At 35.1% G+C, this 15,780-nt stretch overlaps 2 protein-coding genes across 4 annotated transcripts in view; one reads left to right on the top strand and one right to left on the bottom strand.

Moving 5' to 3' along the window:
* LOC117173975 (mitochondrial intermembrane space import and assembly protein 40) overlaps positions 1-3,581 on the top strand; it is a 123,650-nt gene extending 120,069 nt beyond the window's left edge. The window contains exon 3 of the mRNA XM_033362643.1: positions 3,472-3,581. Coding sequence (XP_033218534.1) covers positions 3,472-3,474 — 3 coding nt within the window. The 3' untranslated portion in view covers positions 3,475-3,581. The remainder of the gene's footprint in view (positions 1-3,471) is intronic.
* LOC117173976 (probable 39S ribosomal protein L23, mitochondrial) overlaps positions 1,218-15,780 on the bottom strand; it is a 53,862-nt gene continuing 39,299 nt past the window's right edge. The window contains exons 3-4 of one of the 3 annotated variants that reach the window (XM_033362647.1): positions 5,733-5,910; positions 1,218-3,724 (exon numbers count right to left, since the gene is read on the bottom strand). In XM_033362647.1, the coding sequence (XP_033218538.1) occupies positions 5,746-5,910 (165 nt within the window). In that variant the 3' untranslated portion in view covers positions 1,218-3,724; positions 5,733-5,745. Of the gene's footprint in view, positions 3,844-5,654; positions 5,911-15,780 lie in introns of those variants that run through there. The other 2 variants (XM_033362645.1, XM_033362644.1) reach the window with 2 other exon arrangements.

The raw sequence follows: 15,780 nt of genomic DNA, 5'->3' as shown, positions 1-15,780 counted from the left end.
TTCAATTCATTGTTCAATATTCTTATATCAATAAGTTCATAAGAAATCTATACCCCACACATAAATAAACGATTTTATAAAAAAATATATGCAATAAACTTGCGTTCCACAAATCTGATAAACTGTAAAAAAAGGCTGTGGAATTTTAGTACGCTACCCAGCAAACAAAAATCCATTCACTTGCATTTGAATGGGTTTTGAGGTCTTCTGAATAGCGTATCTGTCACTGGAATTCCAGATACCCGCCCATAGGTTAGAGTGAGTTTAGAATGACAAACCGGCTTTTTTAATCCATCACGTAATTTTTTTCTCGTACCCATTCAGTAACGATTATGAATCAGCATTAACCAATAGAGGAACAATAGGTTCGATAAAAAATTAATAATTTAAATAAAACAAATTTCATTTAAATAGTTTAAATTATTTATTAGAAACTAGTTAAATGGGCAACTTTCAAGAAAATCGTGGAATACATGTAGTCTACTTTCATTTATAGACTATTTATTTTCGGGCATTTTAATATTCTGTTGAGCATTGTTTTTCACATATTTGCATCACACATCTGAATGTCGAAAATTTATTTATATATTTTACACAACAAAAACTAAATTTTTCTTTTAATTTACGTTTATAAATTCTTATTATCACTGAAAGTGAAGAATGCATAAGTTACAATCTGTAGGTTATATGAAACTTCACATTTATCTGATACCAATCTTAAATTCACAAAAACGATCACTCTCGTTTTATTTGATAGAAATAGCTTTTAAAAAAAAGCGGGTATTGAATTTCTAAACATTTGGATGTTTGTGATGCAAATTGATATGAGAGAATTGCAGAGTTCGTTTCTAATACGTGAACTCACTGGAGCCATTAGCATGTGCACTGAATAAATTGAATGTCTCTGACGCTTAATTCAGTATAAATCTTATAATTCATGCACAAAATAATGTATTGAAACCCATTGTAAAAAAAGAATAACAGCTAAATAATCATAACATTTAGAAATAAATTGTCGCATCAAATTATGATATATAACAATATTATTTAACTTGAACTTCTTTAATTTTGGTTTAATCATAATTGTCCTAAGCAAATGTAATAATTCATACTTCTCATTCGAAAGAATTATTTGTTTAAAATTTTAATCTGCATATTCTACTCAGTTAAATATAAACTGAGCTGACATACAATTGGCAGATTCACGCTTATTGAAAATTGCTGTGTGTGCATCGTATTTTTACTATTCGTTGTGTTCTTTTAAGAAATCCATTTCATATTGAATCTCAACCCATATATGTGCACATTAATAAATCGTAGAGTGCTCCTAGGTATTATTTCAGGTTAGTCAGTCTTATATTCAACTCTATTCACTAAGCATTTTAACGATTGTGGAATGGAAGATTTAAAGCACCCCGCGCAATGACGTGAAACTGTTATAGGAATGTTAAAAATTGCACATGAAAGTATAAACTTCTCAACTAGACTGAAATTTAACAGGTTATGTAAAATTGATAACGGAAAGTGGACAATTTCATTCTGCTTGTAAATTTAATCATTTCGTAAACTTTTTCACTGCAAGATATAATATTTCTATGAAAATTTATTTTTACATTTCGAAATATAAAAACGGTATATGAGCCGTAATAAATATTTTGAATCTATTAGATTATAGAAATGAGAACTAAATAAATGAAAATATATTAAATTATAAAAATAAAATAAAAATCGGTTCAGTAAAAAGTACATTGTATTTTTATATTCATTGTCACAAATATATACGATAATTATTAGCGCAATTTGTCTGTGCGTTGTCTGCATTTCTATAAAAGTAATTTACTTGTATAAGACAATAAACAATATCCAATTATAATATTAGTTAATCAAAATGAATACTCTCGTAAACTTTTCCACTGACCGTGATAGGTGCTGTATGCGTGAAAATTGACCGGCTTGTAACGGCCGCTGAAGTGTTACAGCCTTGTACAATTTAAGATACGTCATTACCAGGAGGTGTAGCTAGATTTGTTTCTGCGCCCTGCCTGATCGAAAGTGGAGACCCGTCCCGTTCCGAGGAGTCCTACTGTATATGCAAATTTCAATTAACTAGAAGCTTTTTAGCACACTTTCATAATATAAATAAATATGTATAGGTAACTATAAGTATTTATAACAATTTTCCTATACGTTGTCCTGATTCTTACAAGTAACTTATTATTCTGAAGGTAGCGATTGTGATACAGTCTTTCGTACGTAAATTGCTTGTAAAAGCTAGCTAACCATATTATAAACATTTATTATTGTACATATATGACCATTTGAATTAACGAAAAAGTTTTTAAAAAATTTCTTAATATAAATAAAAATCCAAAGCTGACTATAATTCTTTATCACGATTCGTCTTTGTTTAAAAATGATATTACAGCCCTAATAGCACGGATCGTTCCGCGGAAACCTTCGGAACGTTCCAGGAACGTGCCCTGAGCGTGTAAAATTTCCGAAATTATAGAAGGTTCTCCACAGGTCCCAGTGGAAGGTTCCCAAGCGGCGGACATTTTACACGCTCAGGCTACGATCTTGGAACATTCCGAAGGTTCCCGCGGAACGTCCCGTGCTATTAGAGCCAATAGGGTGCACATTCAGGAGGACCGTTTGCACAAATTCCAAAAAGTTCTAGTGATATTTAGGATGTGACACGCAGGGCCGGCGCGTAATAGAGTGCATTTTTGAAAAAAAGACCCTACAGATGATTTTTATTTTATACCTGAATTTTTTCAAAGATGATTCTGTAGAAAACCGGCATACACGTAGTACAATTCTTGAATTAAAATATACAAATTAATTCAATAAAAAGCAATTAATTCAAGCATACATACGCTACTTTATCGCGGGACTCATTCATATCAAAGGAATAGACCATTTTCACGTATCAAAATAAGTTGCTTTGTTTAGTTTTACATTTTAAACTTTAAAAGTTGGATGAAGAGCTAAAGATTGGTCTGTATGATGTGCAGTTAAAAGTAGATTAGGTCTACGTCTGTGGCTTTTAGCAGCCGGCGCAGCGTAACCCTTTATTTAGGGCATCAGTGTCATAGCTACATTAGACAATGATAAGAAGACGTTTTTTTATTACAACTTTCCCAGTATCAAAACTCATTAAGATTAATATTATTCAGAAGTTTTTTTACTCGGAAATTGTTAATTTTATTGACCTTCTAACTTGAAGTGATATCGCTGAATCGAGAAGCTTCTTTCAAGCAATATTTAAGTTTAAAATGTCTATCCAGAGCTGAGATAATTATTTTGTACATTTTTAGCTCTATCAGTTATGAAATAAATGCACTTAAATTTCCAAAATTAATAATTTTAAAGCATGCCTTAAAGAATATACTTAAATAAAAAAAATGTAATGCCTCTTTTTTCGCGTGTAAGTCGAAGGTAACTTATTTTTTTCACATATTTTTTTTACAGTGAGAACACATTTTTGGCGAAAATGAAGCTGACATCATTTTACAGCTATAATGTTGAAGAACACTTTTGTGTATGAGTCATAATTTTGCAATTTTGTCCCGCCGAGTATTAAAGCTTTAAAGCCAGGCATCAGGACCTTTTTTATCCAGACTTCAGTTACCACTGCAGCTGTAGGTGCCGTGTCCGTGAGCTCCTCTAGCGGAGCCTCCGCATTTCTCAAATGCCTGCTTGCAGACTACTACGATCGCCCATCCTATGAAATACAGCTCTTGGGAGTTAGGTTTCTACACATAGTATATCTTGAACGTCATCTAAGTTAAGCTGTGCATCTCGAAATTCCTCCATATTAAGTTTTTTGGCATCTGGATTAATCTATTTTTAGGATATATTAAATTTAGATATTCTCGATTTTGTGTTAGCCTAAGCTCTTGGTATTAATAGCGGGATGTGAGGGCACAGATGATATAGATATGGGTGTTTCCCAAAAAGTTGGCCACTTTGGGGAGTGTAGTTTCTGAGAAAAAAAGTTGTTCGAACTGACTGAAATTTTCTTAATCTTATAGTACTAACTACCAGGTGTTGGAAAATAAGCATGGCGGCGAAAAATGCATGAATTAATACTATATATTAAATTATAACAATGTTGGGAATGGCTCACATATTTTGAAAGTAGTAAAATCGTGCAAACTAATTAGTTCTCAGTCAATTTACATAAAATTCAATACAAATTTAATAAAATATAATGGTGTACCACCTTGTCATTCAATTTCTGTTGCTTTTCTGGAATTTATTAAGAAAAAAATAGGATGTACCACAATTTATTCAAATAAATATCACTGATCTCAATAACAACCTTTACCTTCTGTTGTTGAGTTAGTCAAGATAACTTTTTAAATTCCATAATAACAATCACAATTAATTATCCACTGTACCGTCGTGTATTTGAATCCCGACGAATGCTAGCACTCCACGTTTCGCCACTGACAGTACGACGAAACTCGAGACTGGGACCGACAGGACATCTCGCGCACGAAAAATTTAATAATATTTCATGTTTGTTCACATAAAAAATTACCTAATAAATTTATTAAAAATCAATACCTCCATATTTTCACTCACTAAATTCAAATCTGGCCTTATTTTTTATATTTCTCAAGTAATTGAGTTTTAGCTAGGACTGACAGGACATATAATTAAGGTGCGCGTGTCTGTTAGCACAGTTTAACTAATTTTTTGAAAAGCCAAATTGACTATTTAATTATCTACGGGTGAAATTGATTAAAGAACTATCCGAGTAACAAATCTCACCCAAATTTACATTGATTTTAATATTTTTTCTTATATGAAAACCAGTTATATATGCGCGGGACCGACAGGACATGAAAACCAAGGACAACTTCGAAATTGCTTATAATAATGAATAAAACAATAATCGAAGTTATAAAATGTATTTTTTGACATTATTATTCATACTAATGATATAATTTAGGTTGCAGAGAAATAAATTACGGTACTAGTAGTTTAATGTTGCTAAAATCCAAGAATACTCGTACTGGATACATGGGACCGACAGGACATTTTTGATGGTTTTTTATTTTTAGCCACAATCAGAAATAATTAAAATTCATCAAGAGGGAGATTTTTCTTCATGTTGAGCTCCTAATATGAGAATTTTTTGCATTGCCCATCTCTTCTTTATTATTGACAATCAGAAATAATTAAGATTCATCAAAATGAGGAAGATTTTTCTTCATGTTGAGCTCTTAATATGAGAATTTTTGACATTGCCCATCTCTTCATCATTATTGATTGCAGAGCTTGGACGCAAAATGGCCGACTTTTTGAGAATCAACCATATCTATTTCTTAGTTTTTATATTTACTTAGATGACCTTGTCTAATAAATTAACATGCATGTAGAAAACATTAATCCTTTAAGTATGATTATTCTCCATATATTTCTATGTATTCAGAGTGAATATCTCTGCTCGTATTAATGTATGCAGCTTGTGCCATAATAATTGATATGAATTTATCGTAACGTCCCCTCCTAAATTTTTCCTTCTTATAAATATCCTCAAAATAATTTAGGCTCAAACTTGGAAATAGCATTCGCATGTAACATCGAATTAAAACAAAATTGAAACCCTATTTTTTACAATGCAAAAAAGGAAAGCTAAGAAGTTGTCAGTATGTACATTTATTTAATTATCTCCACTTAATTTGTATTAATAAGAAAGAAACTTAAGATCAAAAACTAACATTTTTACAAATTTTAAATGCTGTACCATCCTGGTAATCCGGGTCTATCAGTGTTCGCCTTTAAGTATTCTTGTTGACCTTTTTTCATTTGTTCTAGCTCTTCCGTTTCTTCGACTTTTTCTTTTTTGGTATCTTCAGTTTCAAAGACATTGGGAAACTTGAAAGTCTCACCTTTCGGCTGTAAATTATTAACGAATAATTTTAAAATTATAACAAATATATTTTATAATTCAATATGTTAATGAAAATTAAATTTTTAGAATTTCGCAGAAGAGAACAAAAGTGTCTATCTTCTGTGCATTCTTGGGACACGTATGTCAATTTCACGAGCTTCTAAACTTACTATTCTTTACTTTATTTGTACAAAAATATCAATCTCATTTATTTAAGCATTAGGAAATATGTCGGCTTGAGTGGCGTACACCGCAAAAAAGCTTGAATTTTAAACTTGGCAATCAGTGTGACGTACACCAGGAAACAAGGTTCAACCTCAGTCGGTTACAGCATGTCTACCGAAAGGCGATAACAAATTACAGGAAGCGTCTTTAGTCCAGGATAGGAAACTGTACCTATGCCTGGATGGCGAACTAAAATTCAGCTGGATAAAACAAGTCAAAATCAAAATCAGATGCAAATCAAAATTCAGCACTTAAGAGTTGAAATGGCGTACCCCGATTACGAATCCCATGTCAAAAAATCCGAAAACAAAATAGCGGATCCAATATGGCGAACAAGTATGCTAAATAAATTTTAGAATTTCCTTAAAATTGGTGTAATGGGGTTTCCAGGATCGCTGATTACGAATCCGATGTTAAAAATTCCGAAAAAATGACTGATCCAATATGGCGGACGATTATGCAAAACCAATTTTCGATTTTCTTAAAAGTTGGCATAAGGGGGTTTGCAGAGTCGCTGACTACGAATCCGATGTCAGAAACTTAAAAAACAAAATGATGGATCAAATGTGCCATAACAGTGGATGAGAAGTTATCGGCTTGATAATTTACCATAACAAAGCATGTGAAACCTATACAAAAAATTGAGCAATCTGGCGCGAATAAAAAAAATAAAATAAAAACTTACGCACTTTTTTATGGAGAATTTAAATCTGCGGTAAAAAATATAGGCTCCCACTTGACATTTTTAATGCGCCCTCCAACAAAACTCCCGTCCCCTCGGGGGGAGGGGGGGGGGAGTTTTGGCTGGGTCCCTTTTCCTCCTCGAAAATAAAAAGTTAAGATAAAAGAAATACTTTTTTCTTTGTTCAATTTTTGTATTGGTTTTACGTGGTTTGTTATAGTAAATTGTTAAACCGATAACTTTTCATTCACTGTTATGCCATGTTGGATCCACCATTTTGTCTTTTTAAGTTTTTGACCTCGGATTCGTAATCAGCGACTCTGAAAATCCCCTTGTACCAATTTTCAGGAAAATCCAAGATTTGTTTAGAATAATGGTCTGCCATATTGAATCCGCCATTTTTTCGGATTTTTTTTACATTGGATTCGTAATCAGCAACCCTGAAACCCCTCATACACAAATTTTAAGGACATTTCTTATGCACATTCTATGCATTTGGCCGCTTGGACACCATACCTTAGCTTTCTACACGATATCGAGCAGTGGCTTCCTTCAACAGGTGGAAGGCCAAGTCGAAACTCTCGAGGGGCAGCTAAGCGATTGTCGGGCCGTTCATCCACTGGTAATGATTCTCCGTTTATTCGCCGTATTATAGTTTATTGTCGACGTTAAAAACTGAGGTAGAGAACGGCCTGCGATTCCTATCAGTATTCACCTCGCATTAGTATATTCAATACCACTTAGTATATTGCAATATTAGTATAAAAGTATATTAGAATACCAATTAGTATATTGAGTAGCACTGCTCACACGGTTACTGGTAAAATCTTGGTTTGCCTGTTTTCAGGTGCTTAGCACAGTGCTACCAATTATTACCATGAAAAACTGTTGCGCGTTTAATTTAAATCACGAAAAAAAAACCAATGTCTTTAATGTTTGCTAATTTCTATTGGATCATGGAAAAAATAGCTGCGAGAGATAGAGTCAATTGCCCAAAACAAGAAGGGCTAAAATTTCTGGAACTACGACTTTCGGACTGCAGCCAACATTGCACACTCAATGACTGACCTTGTTCTCCAGGACTTCGAGAAACGAACTATATTCATGATCTAATTCTCGGCTTCGGCTGACCAAAATATCACTGCCAAACGAAAGGAAAATCAGGAGAAGTGTCAAGACTTTCAAATGGAGCTGTAGCGAATATACGAAAAATATTCGCTAAAAGGTATTGTCCTTATGATTGGTACTCTTGGAGATGCGACACTATCACAGGCTCTTAACCTCAAAGCCAAAAGCGCGTGCCAAAAGCACGAAGAGGCACTTGCGAAATGAATGCAGAAGGCTGTCAACCTTGGGTCGGTCCGTGTTCTAAAAACACAGGTGAGTTTCGTCGGCCTGCCGTTGTTATTTCGTTGTGCCCTGTTGCTACCCATTCCAGGGTCGTAAGGTATGACCATGGGTGTTGGTTCCTTCGACAAGCCCTGATCCTTTACATTTCTGCCAAAGTTTCCATACATTTTCTTGTCGAGGAGCGTTTAGCGGAATTTCTTAACCCATGTTTTCTTTACTTGTCTTTAGAAGTACAGCATCTAGATGGAGTAATGCACACTCCTCTCTGCTAATATTAAAATTCAGGGCAAGGCTCTCGGCCACTTGCTCCGTGGATTTGTACAGGAGCTCTCCTTTGCCAATCATTTCGTATTTCATGACCATTTTTAGGATATCTTCTGTTTGGAACGATGTAAGCTGTACCCAGAACAATTCGGTTCTGAAAACATTTGAGATTCAGAAGTCAGCGCCCGGCTCGACGGCCTAGGATGCATAATCAGCGAACGGGCTAATCAATATTCGAAGTGTTCTGCATATACATGATCTTACGCGTAGCGACATCAAAGACCGTAGGTTCGAGCTGAGTTCCGTGGAACTATCCCAAAATAGTAGGGTAGAACCGGGGCGGCAAGCATGTTAGTCGCAGATACCTTGTTTAACGTTGATATGACCAAAAACATGTCGAAGAAGACGCTTGTATCTGCTTCGGAGATAGTGCTTCACTGATTATATATTATATATTGTTATATATTGTTCTTTTAGCTTTATTTGATTTTTAGGTTCTCTTTTTTCTCCATCCTTGACCTAAGTTCATTTTGAAGAGTAGAAGGTAATGATAAGTTTTACATTTGGAAACTCTCATAACCCTTGTATATTTTATTAGTTCTCTTAGTCTATCATCCTCAACAACAAAGTGTGGCTATCTCCTCTGCACCAGGTGTTCATGAGAATCATTTTATGCCTAAACGAAGTATTTGTAATGAACAAGTTTTTTTCTAAAGATAAACTAATCAATCTATCTCCATTACCTATTGTTTTTGGATCTCCAATATTGCCTAGGACTCTTTCTATACCCTGAAGTTGGACTTAGTGAGGAAACAATATGCAACATTGCCCTAAACGATGGCTGTATAAAAGAAGTTGATAAGTATGTATATCTTGATAGCTTACTCACTAATACCGGAAATATAGATAGAAAGTCTGATAGACGTATAAACAAGGGTCACTGCACTATGCGGTAGCGAGTCCTGCACCTGCCCAGGAAAGGATAAGAGTAAAACCAACGCGCGTGGAATGAAATTCCTGCGCAATGTTTGCGGCGGCAATAAGCCAGTCGAAAAATTCGGTAATGAGAGAATACTCAAAGAATTCTGTTTAGGGAAACACTGGTTAGCAATTGTGAAACAAAAAAAATATAGAAAAATAGAACAAGGTAAAGTGAATGGTAGCATACCCAGAAGCAAACCGAGAGAAGAATGGTTAAAATATGTAAGATAACTGATATGAATAAGAGGTTCTCTACGCTAGAGGAAAGAATGGACGATGTTGAAATCACATCTAAAGAAGAGATCGAAGCCGTCGAAATGCAAACAGGGGAAAACAGTTTTAACTAATGTATTGAAGAAATAGCAGGAAAAATTAATTAATAATATTTAGCGTATTAGCAATTTCTTACAAAATTAAATCAATTTAAGCCTAATAACATTAATATTGGAGAAAGGAGATACAGGCGAGGAATCTGCATAAAACAATATCGATTGTTTTGAAGGACAAGGTCCACAAAGACTCACATTCACTCCAGATCGGTTAAGGATAACGAAAGAGCAACTGGAAATTTTGTGTCGGGAAGTTAAGGAACGAACGCTAAATGTGGAATTAGATTGAGTTATGGAGAATTAGATTACGATAGTAAAAAGAGGATAATTCTAACGAAATATGTAAAAATACATACATATGTTATACAGATGATTAGGTCGGGAAAATTAGTGGGGATATGCTGACTGCTAGAAATACCGAATTAATATCAAAAGAAGTATCTCTAACAAGAATAAAATGACTATGTCTAAATATTATAATCAATACATCCAAAGTCTTAGCAGACACTTTCTCGCTCATGATAGTTGTTCTATATATTCTACCACAGTTAAGAATATATGTATTCCTTTTATTTACGGTAGACATAGTAATTTGAGAAAAAATGTCCCTATTAAAATGTTAATTGAAGGTGACTTTAATATAGGAAAATTTATTGACTGTGACAGAGATAATAACTCTGGCATTGAAATAAATAACCTCAAATTACTCGCTCATACTATTGATCTAGCCCGATACAAACGCGTCAAGAAATAAGAATTTTAATTATCCAGATTTAGTTCTTGCGAATATTGCACAGAGAAAAATGGAATTCGAAAAATAGGGACCGAGTCCTGTATTTCGAGCAAATCGGATCCAGGATGAATTTTGCAATGGCTTTCTACAGTTCAGGAATCAGTCCTTACCAAGAATCTAGATTAGTTCTAGATACTTTCTAGGCTCAGCTCCTCTAGCGAATGTCCAGGGTAATTTTATGGCGGTCGCCATGCCTAGGATTTGTCTAGAGTTCATCTAGCGGCTATCTGATTTTCGTTCGAACTCAGTCCCCATGCATAGCGAATGGGAGCTTGGAATGCTAGAGGGGTGAATGATCTGAAGGAAAGAGTATTTCAAACAATTGTGCGCGTAAGAAAGTTACAGTCAAAGTCTGATAACTTTCGGACTTCGGGGTGTAGGCGCGGAAAATTCCAGAAATTGCGGCCTTATCGGATGCAACCTCTAGTAACACGATATTGAATGCGTAAATCGTGGGCGCAAGGCATGAACAAAATAGCACAGATAGTGGAAGAATCACAATTAGTGTGCGTGCCGTACCTGTGATGACGGTTTAAGGGGAGTGTACACTTATCGGATAGAAAATTATCGGACTTGGACTGTATATATTTTATGTGTACCTGAAACAAAGAAAAAGCGATGTGACATTCAAAATATCGAAATTGAGGAGTAAAATAACGAATTTCAAATATGGTCAGAAGCAGATAGTGCATCACATGGTAGTCAAGGAATCGGTTTGGTTATGAATGAGAAAGCAAGTCAGCATGTCAAGGAACATGGATTTGTCTCTCTTAGATTGTTGTGGGTTAAATTGAAAGTAAGGATCAGAAGATTATTCATCATAACATTCTATGCTCCAGTTGATTATAAACAGACTGAAATAAGAGACGCCTTCTGGGACCCTTTAAATGATACTATAGGTACTTGCGATCATGGGGGAAAGAATAATTACACTAATATCGCCGCAAAAAATCGTCGACCGGTGTTTCTTTAATTTCTGTACAAAATTTGTCTTCAGAACTGTTAAATAAAATACAAATAAAAAACATGTTGTGAGTCTAACTGATCAGACCTGTACTTTCACACGATCCCAGACCTAATAGTATATTGGAAAACATTTTTAAAAATGTTGGTGTGTCCTATAAAATGTTTTGAAATGCAGTACAGATGTTAATATATTTAAACATGTCGTTTTTGATAGCATTTTTGTTGAAATTTTTTATTTATAAATTGAATGGAGCTATCGCGCCGCCTAATAGATAAAACTGTAAGGCAATCCCTGCCAGGAATCTAGAAAAATTCTATTGGGATCTGAAAAACTCGAATACGCCACCTGGTGACAGAATCGGAAAGCCCTGAGCGTAGGCAAATTTTAACGGGAAGTATAGGTGAATATACAAAAATAATTTTTTTACAGGTTTTACAGTGAAACCGGGGAAAAAATAAAAAGTGATAAATAAATAGTTACAAATAAAATAAATCAAACTTTATCAATGGAGTTTTCGCCACGAAAATCGAAGAGCAAAGTGTTGTGTGTTTGGTTGCACTTCTACTGTCATTTCAAGCTGATATAAATTAAATTTTGCAATGAAATGTCGATAGTTAATATTACATTTTGTTTTTAAATTCGGATTTTGCAAAGAATATGCACTAATAGAAACTGAAGTTTCATTTTCCACCTCTTTTCCGCAAAATAGAAGTTGTCCGGAATGTAAAATTCTTTCTCCTTCTACGAAGTTTCTACATGCCGGTGTGGATTTGGTAAAATCACAAATTTGAGCTATTGTTACTTTCATTTTTAAGGTATAAGACTAATTTTCAATGTTTTTACATGAATCTTATGAGACATCTACCTACTGTCGCCGGCCATATTGCTATTACCGCTAGTGGTGCCCTCAAGATTTCAGATCCCAATATAAGGTTGCCTAGAAGTACATCATCTAGAATTGATCCCTTTCTAGGTGGTACTAGACGAATGCTAGATTCAAAATAGTCCCACGTAGAAAAAAGTGTAGAAAAAAGGACCATTCTACTTCCTAGTGGCAGACAGACAAAGGTCGTAAACACATCTGGGGAAAACGCCTGCCTGCCACTGGGCGGGAAATTAACCCAAGAACAACAACGTATGAGTGGAATCCCACCCAAATCCCACGTTGTCAGTAGTGCTCTGAAAATTCACGTTGTTGTGCTTGGGTTGGAAAAAATTATTAAGCTAATCTGAAAAATGTAAATATTATCAATGTTATTCATTTCGCTATAAAATTTTAACTCTATTGTTTGTTGTTCAAAAAAACATACTTTATATACATATTAGTGCGGAATTAATTCCTTATTTCCTATGCAAACCCCTCAAAAGAAAATTGTATTTCTATTTAATTGCATTGCATATTTGCAGACCTTACATAGTTTGTTAAAATTAAACAATAATGTTTATTTTTATATCACCTAGCAACAAGATCAACAAGATCGGGTAATGGATAATGTACAAGTTCGGCCTGGTTGTTTAGTTTTCTAAAATCTACCACGAAGCGGTGCTCGCCATTTTTTTCTTAATCAAGAAAGTTGGACTCGCATGTGGTAAATTTATGTCGGCCGCTAAGCCAGTTTCTTTTAATTCCTTAACTATTGTTTTCATTTTTTCACGGTTATTATTATTCATTGGAATATATTTGCTACTTACAGGTTTGCCGTTGTCCTTTACGGTATAGTTCATTTTTAATACATCCGTGCATCGCGAATAATACAATGACGTCGCTCTAATTTTCCTGAAACTATTAAGAATTCTTACCAATTCCTCTATGGTTTCTTTCGACTGGTTCTCGACAATCTCTAATTCCGCTCTTTGCTCTGGCCTTTCTAGCGCTGAATTTGCTGAAGTAGGTGAGAGTTCGCAGATTCCTCCACGCAGCATGGTCTTTGGTTTTGAGATCTGGTGAAATGTTGAATCCAAATTCAGTACTCGTAAAGTACGCTCCTTAGATGAAGTGATAACGTTTATTAAGTTAATTGAACGACACTATTTCACTATTTCTTTGTTTATTTGGATTCGGTCATCGAAATCCTGTTTCACCTCCATTTTTGAAAGAAAAGCTTCTCTTTTTTCCCTTGAAGAGTAGTTTCTCGCTTCTTATACATTTCTACAAGTGGATGTTCGTTGAACGATCGACCCACAATCATGTCCGCGTCTTGTACATCATTTGAATTTTAATTTCTTTTACCTGCACTCTATCTAAATTAATATTTGCGAACACTATTCCTGGCGAACAAGTTACAAAATGAGTCGGACCAAAACTCTTTAAATCTGTCTTCTCCAGAATCAGTTCTAGCCTTTTTTTTAATACGATACTTTGATTGTGCAATCTAAACTTCCTGGATAGATGAATCCTATTAATTTGAAGTTACTTTCTTTTGTGTGCTCACCTTGACCTCTAAAACATTTTTCAATCCTATTACTGGGTCCCAGAGAAATTACGTTCATTTCACTTTTCTTTTAAGGTTAGCTGTAAATCATTTAATAAATCATCGATGTTCAAGTAAGCCTTAAATCCCGGAGCTACGCAAGATCCTTTGATCACAGTCTCACTAAAATTTGTTCCTTCGTATCTTCGAATTTTAGATTCAGATTAGGACATAATCTGGCTTTATCTAAAAAGTCAGCTGACAGAGGCTCGCCTTTCTTTTGTGTTTGTTCCCTCATCCGATTCCATTTTCACGTTGGAATATCTGTGCTGATAAATGTCCTAGTGCCGTTTCTAGAGCAAAACTCGCTGGCCAACGATGCAACAGTATCATTTGATTAAGAGTACTCATCCACTTTTTTGCTGCGATGCTGTCCTTTTCGCCATCAAATGTTTCGATTTCTATGTTTACGTCGAGCATTATGTGAAAAGAGTCTGTTTAATGACTTGCTACATTATTCAACGATGCTTGATTATTTCCTAATTTTTCGATCAATTTAAGCATCAGCTCGTACTTTCTACGGCTTTCCTCCATCACCTTAGTAATTATCCGTTTCAAGGTAGAAAAATTGTCATCTCTGATGTCCTGAGCTCTTTGGTCTGATCATTTTGCTGAGCGAACAACTGATTTTGAATTTCTCGATGAAGGTTTTCACATTCTCAATTTTCACGTTCTTGTATTGACCGCTCTCGAATTTCATTATAGCGACCTTCGCGGTCTTGAGCTTCACGTTTACAAGTTTCGCGTTCTTGAGTTTCACGTTAACAGATTTCAAGCTCGCGATCTCGAATATTTTGTAATGTGATGGAAAATTAGTGTCACTAATCCTTCTCGACCGATCATGGCAGAATCTATTAATTCAGATCTGCATACTATGTAATATCAATATCGGAGCAGTCTTGAGAGATGCCAGACAATTGGCCAATTTAAATTTTATTTCGAATAGTACAGGTCGCCGGAATTTGTGTATGTTTAGGTATGGCTGTACTTCGAGGTTCCCGCCACTTACTTCGCACGACGGCTCTCCCTACCAGGCCAACCACTAAGAAAAAAGAGGGATTCGAGAATACTTAGTTGTAATCTTTATAACTATAGTCGAGACTTCCTTTTTTCTATCTCAGTAACCAATAAATTCTATAAGTTACTCCAAATCATCTAAAGCGTGCGATTCCGCTGGAATTTTAAAATTTATCGCTACTTCAAAATTGAGTTCGCTACTGGAAGAAGAAGAATTGAAAGGACCTAGACAGGGCGGATTGGCTAAGAAGAATCCGCTGTGAGCGTACGCAGCCATATTGCAAATCTAATAAACCCACCGGTGCAACATCCGAAAACGGTGATTCTCTCTTGATCCTTTGAGAGGGATTTAACGTTGCGCACAGAATTTTGTGTATTCTAAAGTACCATGGCGATGTCGCCGTTCACCTTCTCTGAATTTGCGAAAGTCATAGACAACCTTTTGAGGACGCCACCGTTGAGTTTATTAGATTCGCAAAATGGCTGCGCACAGCGGATTGTTTTTAGCCAATCCGCGGTTAAACTTCAGAATTTATTATTTACATTTATCGGTTGCTTTGTTTACTTAATTTTCAGAGAGCGCTAAAACGCTATAAAAGACAGGAAGTGCTTATGACCTATACAACGGGATTCGCGACAACAACCTCGACAATAACAACTATTGCTATCACAGGCGCAGTAAATAATATTCGTAATGCGACACTTCCGGCCACCTTAAGCTCAGAGGCATTTTCGCGCTTCATCCCTAATTTAAATAATCATTCAACCAATCCAATTCTTATTTCTCCGGTTAGCA

The sequence above is a fragment of the Belonocnema kinseyi genome, chromosome 5 (genome assembly GCF_010883055.1).
Source record: "Belonocnema kinseyi isolate 2016_QV_RU_SX_M_011 chromosome 5, B_treatae_v1, whole genome shotgun sequence".
NCBI classification, from domain to species: domain Eukaryota; kingdom Metazoa; phylum Arthropoda; class Insecta; order Hymenoptera; family Cynipidae; genus Belonocnema; species Belonocnema kinseyi.
This window is presented reverse-complemented; position numbering and strand designations above follow the sequence as displayed.